The sequence below is a fragment of the Mus pahari genome, chromosome X (assembly GCF_900095145.1).
Source record: "Mus pahari chromosome X, PAHARI_EIJ_v1.1, whole genome shotgun sequence".
Lineage (NCBI taxonomy): Eukaryota > Metazoa > Chordata > Mammalia > Rodentia > Muridae > Mus > Mus pahari.
Window position 1 is genome coordinate 62839688 of NC_034613.1, and position 13505 is coordinate 62853192.

The window sequence follows — 13505 nt, forward strand, 5'->3', positions numbered from 1 at the left end:
GGGAAGGGAAGGGAAGGGAAGGGAAGGGAAGGGAAAGATGGTCCTCTCCTTATAGACTCCCAATTCTAATTACCTTGCTGGGTTTGGTGGGGGCCACAGCTTCTAGTGAAAAGGGACTGCCAGGTACAGACACACCATCATAGGTCACTTCCACCTCATAGGGCCCCTCTTCACGGGGTACAAAACGTACCACGCTGTTGTCAGCTCCCAGACCTGGCTCTACCTTGCAGGGCACCGCTGCACCTGAGGGACTCACAATCTTGGATGCTACTTTGCCTTGACCACCTGCACCCTTTGACTTTACTGTGAACTCTTGATCTTTGCCAACATCCACTTCTGTTGCAATGATGAAAGCAGAGGGAAAAAAAACATCATTTATGCAGCTCCAGGCAAGACTAAGCGGGATGGGGTTGACTGGTCCTTAATGGCAATGGCAATTATAGCAACTACTTACTGTCACCAAGGCCAGACACCTTGATTTTGCTGAGATCCAGGCTTGGAGATACTCCCACTGAAAATGGACTCTTGGGGATGTGATCTCCTCCATAAGTGACACTGACACCTAATGGGCCCTTAAATGGGTACAGAAGGACAGAGGTCACTAATTAGTAACCCCAGTATCTTTGGCCTACAGCTGTCCAGCTCGAACAAGTATGTGATATTTGCTCCTCAGACCCCTTCCCAGGTGAGAAATTAGAAACCCCTTGCAGGAGCCTACCTAGCATACCATATAAGGAGGAGTATGGCTGCAGCAGATAGAGATAGCTACCTGCTGCACAGGAATGTACTTGACTGTGTAGGTATTATCATGGTGGTCAATGATGTCCACATCCCGCACTGCATCTCCCTTAGCCAGTCCTGAGAATTGGACATCCAGCTTGCCTTTCCCAGCAGTTTTAGCATTGACTGTGAAGTGGGTGGGTTTGCCAAGCTCAACACCTGAGGAGATATAACAACAAAATAGAGGCACCCTACTCTGAGTTCCCAATCCTTGGTTCCACTCAACCTTCTATAGTACACTCATCCTTACCAGTGCGATTTAGGCCAGGACCCTCAGCCTTGACCTTGCTGGCATCATGAGAAGGCTCCACTTTGACTCTGATGGGGCTGGTGGGTGTGGCCTGTAAGTGATAGGAGAAAAACAGTTGAAGAGAGCAGCATTCCAGCACTTGGCATTCTAGGAACTAGGAGTAGTAACACCTACCTGGTCAGCAAAAAGGACCATGATGGTATAGCTGCCAGCCCCACAAGGTGTGTATTTTACAGTGAAGGTGTCATTGTCATTGCGGATGATATCAAAGTCAATATCAGCCTCAGTGGGGCCCACTACTCCAGGGGCACACTTGATACCAATGCTGACATCTCCTGTCATTGAGAAGTGGGGTAAGAAGAGGCTGGAACTTTGTGGAGACAGCCTGCGTACCTGTCATCCCATTCAAGGATAGGCCTTACCCTGGCCAGCCTCAGTACAATCCACAGTAAAGTAAGTAGGTTCATGGGCCTTGAGCCCAGTCTTGGACACTCCTGGACCATACACCTTGACTTTGTTTGGGTGGCTGCCAGCTCCCACATTCACCTATAGGATATAGGGGAAAGTGAAAAGACATGACAAGCCTGTAGCAGAGGAAGTAAGAGGCTCCCTTCAGCCACTGCTGGTAGACAGGCCAAATTTTTCTCTTGCCTTGGAACAACTGGCAGTTCCTCAAACAGGTAAAAGTGAGCACATGATACTAGAAAACTGAACACCTAGGTCCACACAAACACCCAAATGTTCCTACCAACTATTCATATAGCCCAAAAGTAACACCTCACACAGCCACAAAATAGACATAGTGTTTTCCATTCACACAATATGATTGAAAAATTATTCAGCCATTTAAAGAGGTATGAAGCACTGACATGCTACAATGTTGAAAAACCTTCTCATGACACTCAGTGAAAAAAACCAAGTCATACAACGAGCATGGTAGTGCACACCTTTAATCCCAGCACTCAGGACACAAAAGCAGGTAGATCTGTGAGTTCAAGGCCAGCCTGGTCTACAGAGAGTTTTCCAGGACATCTTGGTCTACATGGTGAGATCCTTTCTCCAAACAAACAAACAAACAAACAAGAAAAACCACAAACTAAAAATGTCACACTGTGTATGTAATACACACACACACACACACACACACACACACACACACACACACACACAAACTATATGAAAGGCCCAGAAAAGGCAAATCCATAAATCAGTGGTTGCCAGAGGCTAGAGAAAGGGAAATGGGAAGGATAGGAGTTTCTTTGGAGATGATGAAAATATCCTAGATTATAGTGATGGCTGCCAACTACTCTGTGAATGTACTAAAAGTCAAGTCCACTGTAAATGGGAAAACTGTATTGATATGCAAACTTAATCTTGTTAAAACTAATATATGAACAAAGGAGCTCTGGGATGGCTTACCCGGAAAGGACTATTGGGGATGCTGACACCTCCCCAAGAAACCATGGCTGTGTGCTTCACTGGCTTTCTGGGCACATAAGAACAGCTGTAAGTACCATTGCCATTGTCCTTGACTGTCGCCTCCACAGAGTAGCCCTCATTGTCCTGTAAGGCAGGCAAAAGCAAGCATTCTGTTAGTCAGCACCCAGTCCTAGGAGCCTAGCAGTCCTATCCCCAACATGAGCAGGCATCCCACCTGAACTTGAACTCGAAGAGGGGCCTTCCCAGCATGCTTGGCATCAACTGTGAACTCTGCTGGCTTGTTGATAGCCACACCAGTCTTCTCCAATCCAGGCCCACGTGCCTTCACCTAGTAAGAAAGAAGAAGACCAAGGTAAGGCCACCAAAGTCAGACAGGGGTAAGTAACACGTAGTAAAAGCATTGTGCTAGGAATACCAGCCAGGGTCTGGGCTTATGACCTCAGCCTTGCTGACAAGATGAGATAATGCCCACCACCATAAGCCTTCCCAAGCAAAAGCAGAAGGCCAGGCTCAGGTCAGTTTTGTGTGCACTTTACCCTGTCTGGGTGAAAATCCTGGGGTGCCTCACGGATGTCAGCCATGAAAGGACTGAGACGGATATCCTCACTGTTACACAGTACATGAACAGCATACTCGCCAGCCTCCTGGGGCCAATAGCGAACATCGCAGGAGCCATCACCTTTGTCGTCACATTCAATCTTTGCCTGTGATGGACCTTCCACAGAGAAACCTGACAACAGCCATCAGTTCTATTGGTGCTCTGGAGTCTTGGGATAGGCTGTCCTTGCCACCCTCTAGTCCAGGTACCCACTCTGAAGCCTCCAACTTACCCAAGGTGCCCACATCATCACCAATGGCCTCTACTACGAAGTCTGCTGACTTGCCAACAATGCCTCCTTCCAGGCCAGGACCCCATGCCCGAACTTTCTGATTGCCACACTCAGTGCCTACCTTCACCTCAAACGGACTGCAGGCAAGAGCACCATACAGGTAAACACCAAGAGCCACTGCCCTATGCCCAACAGCCACTGCCCCTCACCAGATAGACGGTAGGGCTCAGAACATGATGAATAGTGGAGGGAGCTTACCTGCGACCAATGTTCTGGCCACCCCATGTGATGGTGACAGTGTATGTGCCAGGGATTATAGGGTAATATTCAAAGCCATACACACCATCCCCTAAGTCCTTCTGCTTTACACGCTCCTCACCCTCTGCAAAAGCAAGGAAGAACTTAGGCCTGCTTGTCCAACAATGACCTGAGGTCTATCACCCACCACCCCACCAGATAAACTTACTGGGACCCTTTACAGTGACCTTTAGCTCCCCACTGCCAGCGCCCTTTGTGTACACCTTGAAGTCGGCTGTTTCCTTCACTCGAACACCCTTAGGCTGAAGGCCTCTACCAATAGCCCGGCAGGCAGCTGGGTTGCAGGCTGTGGGCAAATAAGCCAGCTGAGTTGTGGGGAACTGGGGCTGGGTATCCCCTCCCTTGCTACCCATAGAACCAGGCCATTAGGATTAGAAGGTTCCTCGGAGTTTAGGGCAACAGGCTGGTGAAGCACATGCAAGAAAGAACTTAAATGGGTCTAGAACCTGTACCCAAAGCAAGGACATATCAGGCTTTTTTTCCACCTGCTTGACACTAACCCCAATACCCCTACCCAGTCCTCCCCACCAAGAGAAAGGTAGATCCAAGTACCGTTGACCCTGCAGGCAGAGCAGAGAGCAGCAGGTTTCTAGACAGCTGGAGCGAGCTCTTCCGAAGGTAAAAGCATGGAGAAAAGAGATGAAGAGGGGCAAAGAGAGGAAGGAGAGCAAAAGGGCTCCAATATGGGAAAAGGAAAGATAGTGCTTGCCCAAACAGTGGAAGCTCAGAAACTGGGGCTCCCAAACATGGGCTTCAGTGGGACAGTCCCAGTTGCCTACTCCTCCCTAGAGCCCCAGGCCACAGTACCACAGTAGAAGAACATCCATGGGCAGGCCTACCTTGGCCAACAGTGACAGTGTAGGGGCTACGAGGGATGGGAACACCGGCGAAGGTGACATGTACTGTATGGACACCCTCCATGGTGGGCTGATAGCTACAGCGATAGGTACTGTCACCCCTGGCCTCCAGCTGAGGTTCCACTGTGCCTTTCTGTCCTGTAGGGTCCTGGATGACAACTTCCACCTCACCCATGCCAGCTCCTGTTCCAAGGCACAGACTCAGCTCTAGGACTCCAGCACAGCTCTCCCCCATGGCTGGCTGGGCCTTGGCTGTCTCCCCTCACCTGCAGTGAAGATCTCAAAGTAGGTAGTCTTGTTGGCGATGTTGCCACTGGGTTCCAGACCAGGGCCCTGGGCAGTCACTTTGCTGGCATCTCCCTGTGACTTGTCCACATATACCTCAAAGGGGCTCTTGGCAATATGTTGGCCAGCAAAGAGCACAGTCACCTGTTCCCAGAAGGGGCAGGCTATGAGAGTTGAGGTAAGGGGCCCTTTACCAACTACCCATGGCCACCAGCTTCCTTATCAGCCAAGGACTCACCTTATGAGTCCCTGTCACTTCAGGGACATACCAGACAGAGAAAGTACGGTTCTTGTCATTATTGGCAGTCACTTTTGCCTGTAATGGGAAGAGTGTTAAGAGCAGCCCCTTTAAAAGGGGACATAGCAGAAGCCTGCCCTGCTAATGGATAATCCTACCTCTTCCTGGTGTCCAGCTGGGTCCTCCACATATACAAGCACCTCTCCCTGTCCAGCACTTCGGGTCTCCACAGTGAATTCTGCTCTCTTCTTCACCATATTGCCTGTAGGCTCAATGCCTGTCAGAAGATGAGAAAGCCATGAACCAACTAGTAGGGCTACCCTCTCACCTCTATACCCTGGTTCCCAGACCCTAAAGGTTTATGGACACAGCATTAGAGACCCTATCCCTCTGCAGGCTCAGTGCCCCTCCCCCAGCTAGGCACAATCCAATCAGGTAGATTTGTTCAATGTAAACCCAGCATTGAGCCTGGCCTCAGAACCATGCTATGTGGGCTGTTGCCACCAGGACAGGCCCATGCCTGTTCTCTGAAGTCTGGTTTGCTGTACTTTCCCAACCCCTTGCACCTGCATAATCCTGACTGCTACATCTCCAATTATAGAATAGCAGTACACGAGGTCATCCTTCATACATGAGGTCCTCCTTCAATAAAAAAGCTTCCTACAAGCCAGTATGACTTAAGGAACTTACTAGTATTCCCTTGCCAAGGCACCATTTTAACCAGGTTTTGATCCATTCATCTTCCTCAAGAGTAATTATTTCATTGCCCACCAGTCATGACTAAAGACCTCTTACGACCCAAGTTGAAAGAGAATACTGTCCCATGGACCAGATATAAGTGCTCAGCCCCTTGGAATGCCACTGACCAGGCCCCCTTACCTGGCCCATAGGCTCGGGCTTTCTTTGGGTTCAGTTTGGGCCGAAGAGGAGCCCCTGGCTTCAGCTTGGCCTTGGGAAACTGAGACAGGTAGGTCATAACAGAATGCTCATCTACATTGGGGTCCACAATTTCTTCTGGGGTAATCACCTGTTACAGACAGAAGGCAAGAGCCGTTGGGTCTCTCTTCACTTTAACCAAGCACCCTTTAGCTGCAGGGGTCAGTCAGGGAGCATACCTGAGGAATGCCTAGCCAGTCGTCAGCCTGCTGCATGGCTTCCCGTGCATTGTTTACAGGCTTACTAGCATCCCAGGAGTCCCAGTCAGGACAAAGGCCTACAACACAGGAAAGAACATGTTGTGAGTCTGGGGCTATAGAACTACCTTCTAGGTTGACCAGGCAGTCTTAGCCCAAGATCTCCCTTACCTGGGGCACAGCTATCAACAAGAGCACCCAGGGCACGGCCACTCTGCCAGTCTCGACTGAAGTTGGTAATGGGAAGCTGTGGTAGCTTGTTCTGAATCCAGCCTAGAAGCCTCTGCTTGGGTGTTTGCTTCTTGGCCTCCTCATCCTCTTCCTCATCCCACATGGGCATCGAGATGGAGTAGTGCAGGATCAGGGTCCAGATGAGGCCTAAGATCAGCTTCAGATTTCCATCCACAATGGCCTTGCTGTCTGTGGGAAAAGGGGTGGCAGCATTGCAGTTAGGGATTTCCCTCATGAAGGCCAGCAAGGAGGGACCGAGGTCTGCAGCACAGCAAATCAAGTAGAAAGTGGATCAGACACCCTCTGCCCAGGGCCTCTAAATGGTGTAAGAAAATATTTAGTAATAAAGGAGAGTTTGGGGGGAAGATTCCCATAGACACATAATACAATCCAGTAAGAGGGACCCTGCCAAAAACCTCAAAGCCCAGAAGGAGGGTGGAAAAGCAAGTGAAATGAATATTGTACAGCTGCTGAGATCAAGACCTGCCCTAATCTCTTGGGACTCTATGGGAATTGGGAGAAGTGGCTCAGCCCTAACTGGCCAAGAAACAGGGCCCCTGACCTCAAGCTGGGTTGAAACCAAAGAAGAGGAAGGCTAAGTTGGCAAAGAGTAGTTAGGAAATACAACTGCTGCTCCAGAGTGGGGGATAAGGCAGAGGAAGTGTTGGCAAGGATCCTTGTGTAAAAGGGTGCGAGCTCCACCCTTTGCTACTTCCTTGTCTCCCTCCCCCCAAACTAGTAAATAGGAGGTGGAACAAAAGAGGGCTAGCTTAGGGAAGGGGGGCACAAGTCAAAGGAACTATGTTTAGTTCTGACTCATTGAGGTTTATAAGGAACTTCTGGGGTGACAGCCCCCCCCCATTGCCCAGCTGAAAGAGTAAGAGTAGAACCCCCAAGGAGACCATAGGTCCTTAGTAGGCTGGGTTAGCCTGCCTTTGGTGCCAAAGACCACTTGGGAACCCCTGTTGCAGAGGCCTTGGGTGGTGTTCTAAAGTCCTGCTGTTTCAGCATAACCTGCTTAGATGCTACTAACCACCCAGCCTACTTGCCACCTAACAGGCTAGGTCGCAGGCAGCCACCAAGCTTACCACAAAGGAAGTGGTTAAGGCGGGCACCCTAAACATCCATCACTATGACAACTCCCCTGAGCCCCACCCAAAGCCACCTCTTTAACCTCCTCGAGGGTGGATGGCTTATGGTGAGTAGCATTTTCTAAGGCTCATCTTTGGAAACCCTACAGGACTTCCCTGTAATCAGAGAATGTTTATCTAGTGAGTAAATGGAGAAGGGTCATGAAAACTAGGATACCACTGAGAGAACAGGTAACATTCCAGTCCAATGGGAAAGCACCTGGAGAACTACTTACTACCTGAGCCTCTCAAACCGAGTGATCTTTCCCATTCACAAACAGGTCCTGGCCCCTTGAGAATGTTTTTCATTGTCCCAAAATACAGAGAGGATGGGAAAGGAAGTTGGAAAAAAGCCAAGGACACAAGGATCCTACCCTACCAAAGCCATAAGCCCATCACAAAAAGCCCCAAGGAGACCATAGGTCCTTAGTAGTCTCCAAGGGGAAGAGCAAAGACAGACCCATCATCCCAGTGAGGTACATCTGGTCCCTCCCCTGGTCTGATTAGGTGAGCTATGCTAGCTTCATACCCCTCCCAAGAGGAGAGGATCAGGGCCCAGTGCTGGGAAGCAGCCTGGTTAGATGGCCCCGCCCCATCCCACCCCTTATCCCCAGCCCCTGGGCCAGCCGGCCCCCTCCCTCCCCTAATCACTGCTGCTTTCCAACATTTTTTTGCCTTATATGGCAAAGCTCTGGGAACTAGGCCTGCTCCAGCCAGCTCACAAGAAGGAGGGGAGAAAGAAGGAGGGAGGAGACCCCCCCTAAAGAGCTGGGGTGTGGCCTGCCTCCCCACATCCTGTTGCCCCCTTCCAAGACTCAGAAATGACTCAGCTGGCTAGATTGAGGCTGGGACTAGGAGTAAGTTTTCATACATCCACTGGCACACCTCTATGGACATTTCAAAAGAAAAAGAAAAAGAAGAACTCAGCACTTAAAATCTGTTCTCTGAGGAGCCTTTGTCCCTCACTGGCTTAACTAGCATGTACCATTCCAAAATTGTAAGGATAATATAAAAACCCTTTCTATTATGGAGTAAAGGTCCATTCTTCTACTTTCCCTGTCCCACATTCCCAAGTTAACAATTCTGGTGCCTGTCCATGAGCAGCCCCTACTTTGAGAAAAGCATGGGATCCTGCAAGAGACAATACCAATGTCAACCTCTCCAGTTCAAAGACTTGGGCACTGTACTAGTAGTAAACCCTGTGCACACTGGAGCACCTTTCAACCAATCTCTGCATTCTAGATGTACAAAACCATGAATGAAACAAGAATTTGATCCATGATAGACAGCAATGCTGGCAACCAAGCATACACTATAGCCAAGTGCTCATGCCTTTAGTCAACCATACTCATTACACTTGGAATACAGTTTTGCCAGCAGTACATCTCTTTGCCCCCCTCCAAGTTCAGCAAAAAAGAAATAAATGGGGATTTGAACTATCTCCAATGGGGAAGCATGTTCCAGGGCAAGAAGTTGAAGGAGTCCTACATAAATAGAAGAACAAGCTGCAACCTTCACTTTAGAACTGCAGAGGCAGCCAAATGCTAGAAGGGTACTTTTAAAATTGTTGTTGGTGGAAAGCATGGCTATCCCAGGGATTGGGTGCGGCTCTCAGGGGCAGAAGCCTAGTCTGTGCCTGTTCCACCTCGGGTGCAGCGTTGGGGGCGCGGCCTACAAAGGATGTGAGCTCAGTCTGGGAGCAGGCCAGCAAGGCGCAGCGGGCGGGGGCGCGTAGCGGTTCGCATGCTCGCCAGGCCAGCCTGCGCGCCTTTGTTCTCGAGGACCTCGAAGAACAAGGCGGCTGAGGGGCCTAGTGGTAGCCTTGGTTATGTGCAGCACCTAGGGAAGACAACTAGGAGGGAATCTCTAGAGAAGAGAGGAAGAATTTGTTGCGACCACGCCCGCACCCGCTCAGCGCCCCCAGTGTAGCCCGCGTCCTCACCTATGGACACGAGCTTGATGCTCTCACGGTCCAGGAATTCAAGCGCCACCGACACATTTTCGAGCTGCATCTGGCGGAAAGTGGGTCTTTGGTTGTGCTTGCGGTGCATTTTCTTCTGGCTGAGTACCTCGAGCAGCGCGATGAGCCGCAACCCATCGCTCAGGTCCGTCTGCAGATTGGCAATGCGCTTGCTTACGCACTTAAGGTGCTCATTGCACCAGCGGGTGAATGTGTTCTGCTGGATTTTCTTCCATGGTGCATCTTCTGCTAGGTCTTTTTCGGTAGCCGGCATCTCAGCGTCCCGTGAGTCGATACCGCCTCCTGGAGAGGCAACCGCTGCACTCTGGCCACAGCGGGAGTGAGAGCTACTCATTTTGAGGCGCGAGGAATGGAGGGGCGGTGCTGCAGCCTCGCCGATGGGACGGCCCTTTAATTAAAGCAGTAGGCACCTCCGAGCATGAAAGACGAGGCACAGAACAGAGGTTGCACTGCGGAAAGAACGAGCCCTTTAAATGCAGGCGAAGGGCGGAGCCAGAGGCAAAGTTTCCTTGGGGGCAGAGCCTCTGGGTGGGGCTTCTGGGCCGCGCCCGCCCCACCTCGCCCCTCCCGTTGGAATGCCCCGCAACCCCTCGCCCCCATCCCCTGAAGCTGCCACAGCGCTCCACCAAAAGCGACTCAGCCCCACTGCTTCAGAAAGGGTCTTTGAGCCCCAAAGAGCACAAAAAGGTCTGGCAACATCCACTACAGTACTACAGGAAAGGACCCCAGATCTAGGAAATTCTGTGACAGAATTGCTCAGCTCCAGCCGGCACACCCTTACAAGGGGCTCTCTTTCCCCAAGGTCCCTGCAGAAGGCGGAGCAAATAATGTCCCTGTATTACTTGGACTCCGCCCTGACCCTGTACCCTCTTTTATCTTCTATCTTCATTCTCTATTCTTCCCGAGCTTAGGGTTCTCAGCGACAGTGTGATCCACAGCAGTGCGAAGCAATCCTGAGAGCGAACCCTTCTAGAGCGCCTGACGCTGCTGAGAGCTCTTTGTGTGCTGTCAGACAGGGCTCTCATCACCTAACATAGACACCCACAGACCCNTGGCACTCCCTACCCATCTCCGTTGGTCTTCCCAGTCTCCATGACCCTGGCCTACACACCTGCACAGGCCCATTCCCACCGTCGTCTTCTCTGCCGCCTAGTTCCATCTCCGAGGAAATGGGGCCAGCACTGGACCAAGTGGCTGCCAGCATTACAGGATCAAGCAGCTTTCCAAAGGTCCAGGGTATGCCAATGCGCACAATCAGAGGGCACCTGCCTGCCCTGTGATGCATGTAGATCTGTACACCTTGTACCTGCCTTACTCACTGTTCTATCCACCTTAGGCCCTGAGGAGTTCTGGGGGGAGAGGTCTTCTCTGGCTGAACAGTCCCAAGCCTTGCTGTGACCCTAGAGATGTGGAGGGGCTCAGGGAGAGGGTCCCAGATTACTGAAGGAAGGAGAATCACCAGACAGCAAGGCTTGCTAAGGAGCCTGAATGTGTTACCTAAGTAGTGTGAAGCTACTCACTAAAAGTTAATTTAATGATAGATATTCTCTGGAGATAATGATGAGGATGCTGTGCTGAGGCAGAAAGGAGCGAAGATACAGAAAAAGAAAACTGTAAGGGATACTCCCAACCATCCTCTTTACCTATGCCTTTCCCGTGGTAGACTCCTTCTATCTACTTTCTCTGTGCTTAAAGCCTCGCCAGAGTGTTAAATTGTTTTTCCAGAAAGGCAGGCTTCTGTCCCTACTTCTCAATTCTAAGACCAGTGGCTGCTGGGACTGGAGAGATGGCTCTGTGGTTAAGAGCAGTGGCTGCTCTTCCAGAGGACCCAGATTCAATTCTCAGCAACCATATGAAAGCTTACAACTGTCTGTAACTCTAGCTCCAGGGAATATGACATCTTCACACAGATATGAATGCAGGCAAAACTATGCACATAAAATTAAATAAATAAATAAATAAATAAAGAAAGAAAGAAAGAAAGAAAGAAAGAAAGAAAGAAAGAAAGAAAGACCAGTGGCTGAAAGAGGCCTTGGGTCGACCAACATGTCATGCCCAAATATGGTTGACTCTCCCACGGCCTGGAGTGTCTTCACTGCCTGTGGTAGGACTATGATAGGGCTTTGATCACAATGGGCAAAACCTTTCAGCATAGTCATCTTGAGATTGTCTATAATATCACCAGTCAATAACATTTTCAGTACGGAATCCCCCCCATCCCACCTCCAGTCACCTGCATAAATATCTGCACCAAGTGAGCCAAAGGTTGAGTTGGGGGACACGATGGCAGAACTGTGAATGGATAACCCAAATGGAAACTTCCAGCCATGTTACTCAAGACACAATTAGGGTAATATTTTTGGTCCCCCCCCCATGTACAGAATTGCATTAATAAATGATTTTCCATTCAATGCCATTTGGCTGGATCACACGAGTTCATTAATGTACAGAGAACAAGGAAAACTTAATCATAGTAACAGAGCACAAAGAACTTGCATTTCCTAGCTTCCAGCCCTTTGATTTGGCTATTTAGAGGGAAAAGAGGAAATTGGGTGGGGGTACGTCCTAGCCTTAGAGTGGACAAGTGCCACCACCAGATGTCGCTCCATCCCAAAGACCCAGATGAGGCAGCCCCAGGAAGCCAAAATCCAGCTCTTTCATATTTTCCCTTATTTGGAGTAGATTCTTGGATGGTAGACACACCCCGCCCACCTCCCCACCCCACTCCTCTCAGACCCCAGACCAGGCCCTCCCACAGGGAACTATAGGCCCAAGCCCACCAGCTATACTGGGATCCTGAAGAGCTATTTCTAGACCTGTGTAGCCAGGGGGCGCCAGGAGGGAAGGAAACAGAAAATCCCCAAAGTGAGACCAGTTCCCTTAAGGCAAATCCAGGTGTGGCAGAAGAGAAGAGTGATTTCCTGAGCTCACACCTTGGCCAAACTGGAGCTGTAATTGACTGCGGGTGGATTCCACCCACTTTTTCTGGCCCCAGTCTGACTTTGGTATCTAGGAACGTTGATGCTTATGTCCTGGCCGGCAATGACCATCATACTCAGAGCCAACCTGAGACAGGACCCAAAACCCAGACTGAAAATCTAGCTGGCCATGCCCCTGCCACAGCCCTGGAATCAGCTCCCCATATCCAAACCAGCAGAGGACTCTTGTATCCACCCTTGTGTCCACGCTTGACACTGACTAAAAAGTGTCCTTCCAAGTTGTCACTCACCCTTATCCTAATCAGGGTACTAGTCCTAAAAGACCTTTCCGGGATAGGTACACAATGACCAGTTTATGGGCACCCATGCCTGTACCCATCTCTTGCCAAACGCTCAGATACTAGCCCCCTTTTCAAGGACTCCCCTCTTAGGCTCGAGCTCACAGATTCCTGGACATAGACACAATAAGTTTGTGGTAAACTATGCAAGGCTATCTCTGGACACCAACGCAAAGCCTGGGACCTGAGTTCACACCCAACCTGCTCCTGGCCTTGGCCTCTCGCTTTCCAGACCTCTTCCAAGCTCAGGAGCCGTGCATCCACTATCTGGAGACTATCTGGCGTGGAGCTGACCACAGAGCCCTCACCTGCTGTCTCTCTAACCGCCGGGTGGCGCCCAGCTCTTCGCGCCCGCGCCGGAAGCCTCAGAGCTCCACTGGCGTCCGCTGCGCGCCGGGCGCCTCCACGCGAATGAGCCGCTGGCTCCCGCCTTCTTGTTAGCTGCATCCCCGCCCCACGCCCGCCCCGCGCCCGGCACGGCAAGAAAGCCTTAATTGGTAAAAATCGCCCGGGAGCTGGGGGCAGGGAGGGGGTGCGGGGCTCGCCACGAGCTCAAGTGTCCCGCTAACTGGCGACGCCGCCCCGCCCCCCCCCCCCAATGAGCTCACCGCTCTGTGAAGGCTGCCAGGCTTCAAGGGAGTAGGGCTCACCTCCAGAGCAGGGTCTGCAAACCCTATGTTTAGGCCCAACCTTTACGAGGCTAGATGAGTGTAGGGGAGCCAAGTGTTTCCTGGCTAGAAAGGAGGCTCCTCTGT

At 50.8% G+C, this 13505-nt stretch overlaps 1 protein-coding gene across 2 annotated transcripts in view; it reads right to left on the bottom strand.

The window, feature by feature from the left end:
- Flna (filamin A) overlaps positions 1–13145 on the bottom strand; it is a 26997-nt gene extending 13852 nt beyond the window's left edge. For both annotated transcript variants that reach the window (XM_029534255.1, XM_021188589.2), the window contains exons 1-21: positions 13059–13145; positions 9435–9922; positions 6303–6551; positions 6114–6211; positions 5878–6025; positions 5157–5275; positions 4999–5076; positions 4742–4904; positions 4458–4658; positions 3767–3904; positions 3559–3682; positions 3301–3437; positions 3007–3200; positions 2685–2798; positions 2450–2593; positions 1453–1576; positions 1205–1365; positions 1031–1121; positions 770–939; positions 455–572; positions 74–336 (exon numbers count right to left, since the gene is read on the bottom strand). In XM_029534255.1, coding sequence (XP_029390115.1) covers positions 74–336; positions 455–572; positions 770–939; positions 1031–1121; positions 1205–1365; positions 1453–1576; positions 2450–2593; positions 2685–2798; positions 3007–3200; positions 3301–3437; positions 3559–3682; positions 3767–3904; positions 4458–4658; positions 4742–4904; positions 4999–5076; positions 5157–5275; positions 5878–6025; positions 6114–6211; positions 6303–6551; positions 9435–9807 — 3207 coding nt within the window. In that variant the 5' untranslated portion in view covers positions 9808–9922; positions 13059–13145. The remainder of the gene's footprint in view (positions 1–73; positions 337–454; positions 573–769; positions 940–1030; positions 1122–1204; positions 1366–1452; positions 1577–2449; positions 2594–2684; positions 2799–3006; positions 3201–3300; positions 3438–3558; positions 3683–3766; positions 3905–4457; positions 4659–4741; positions 4905–4998; positions 5077–5156; positions 5276–5877; positions 6026–6113; positions 6212–6302; positions 6552–9434; positions 9923–13058) is intronic.
- Positions 13146–13505: the final 360 nt, after the last annotated feature.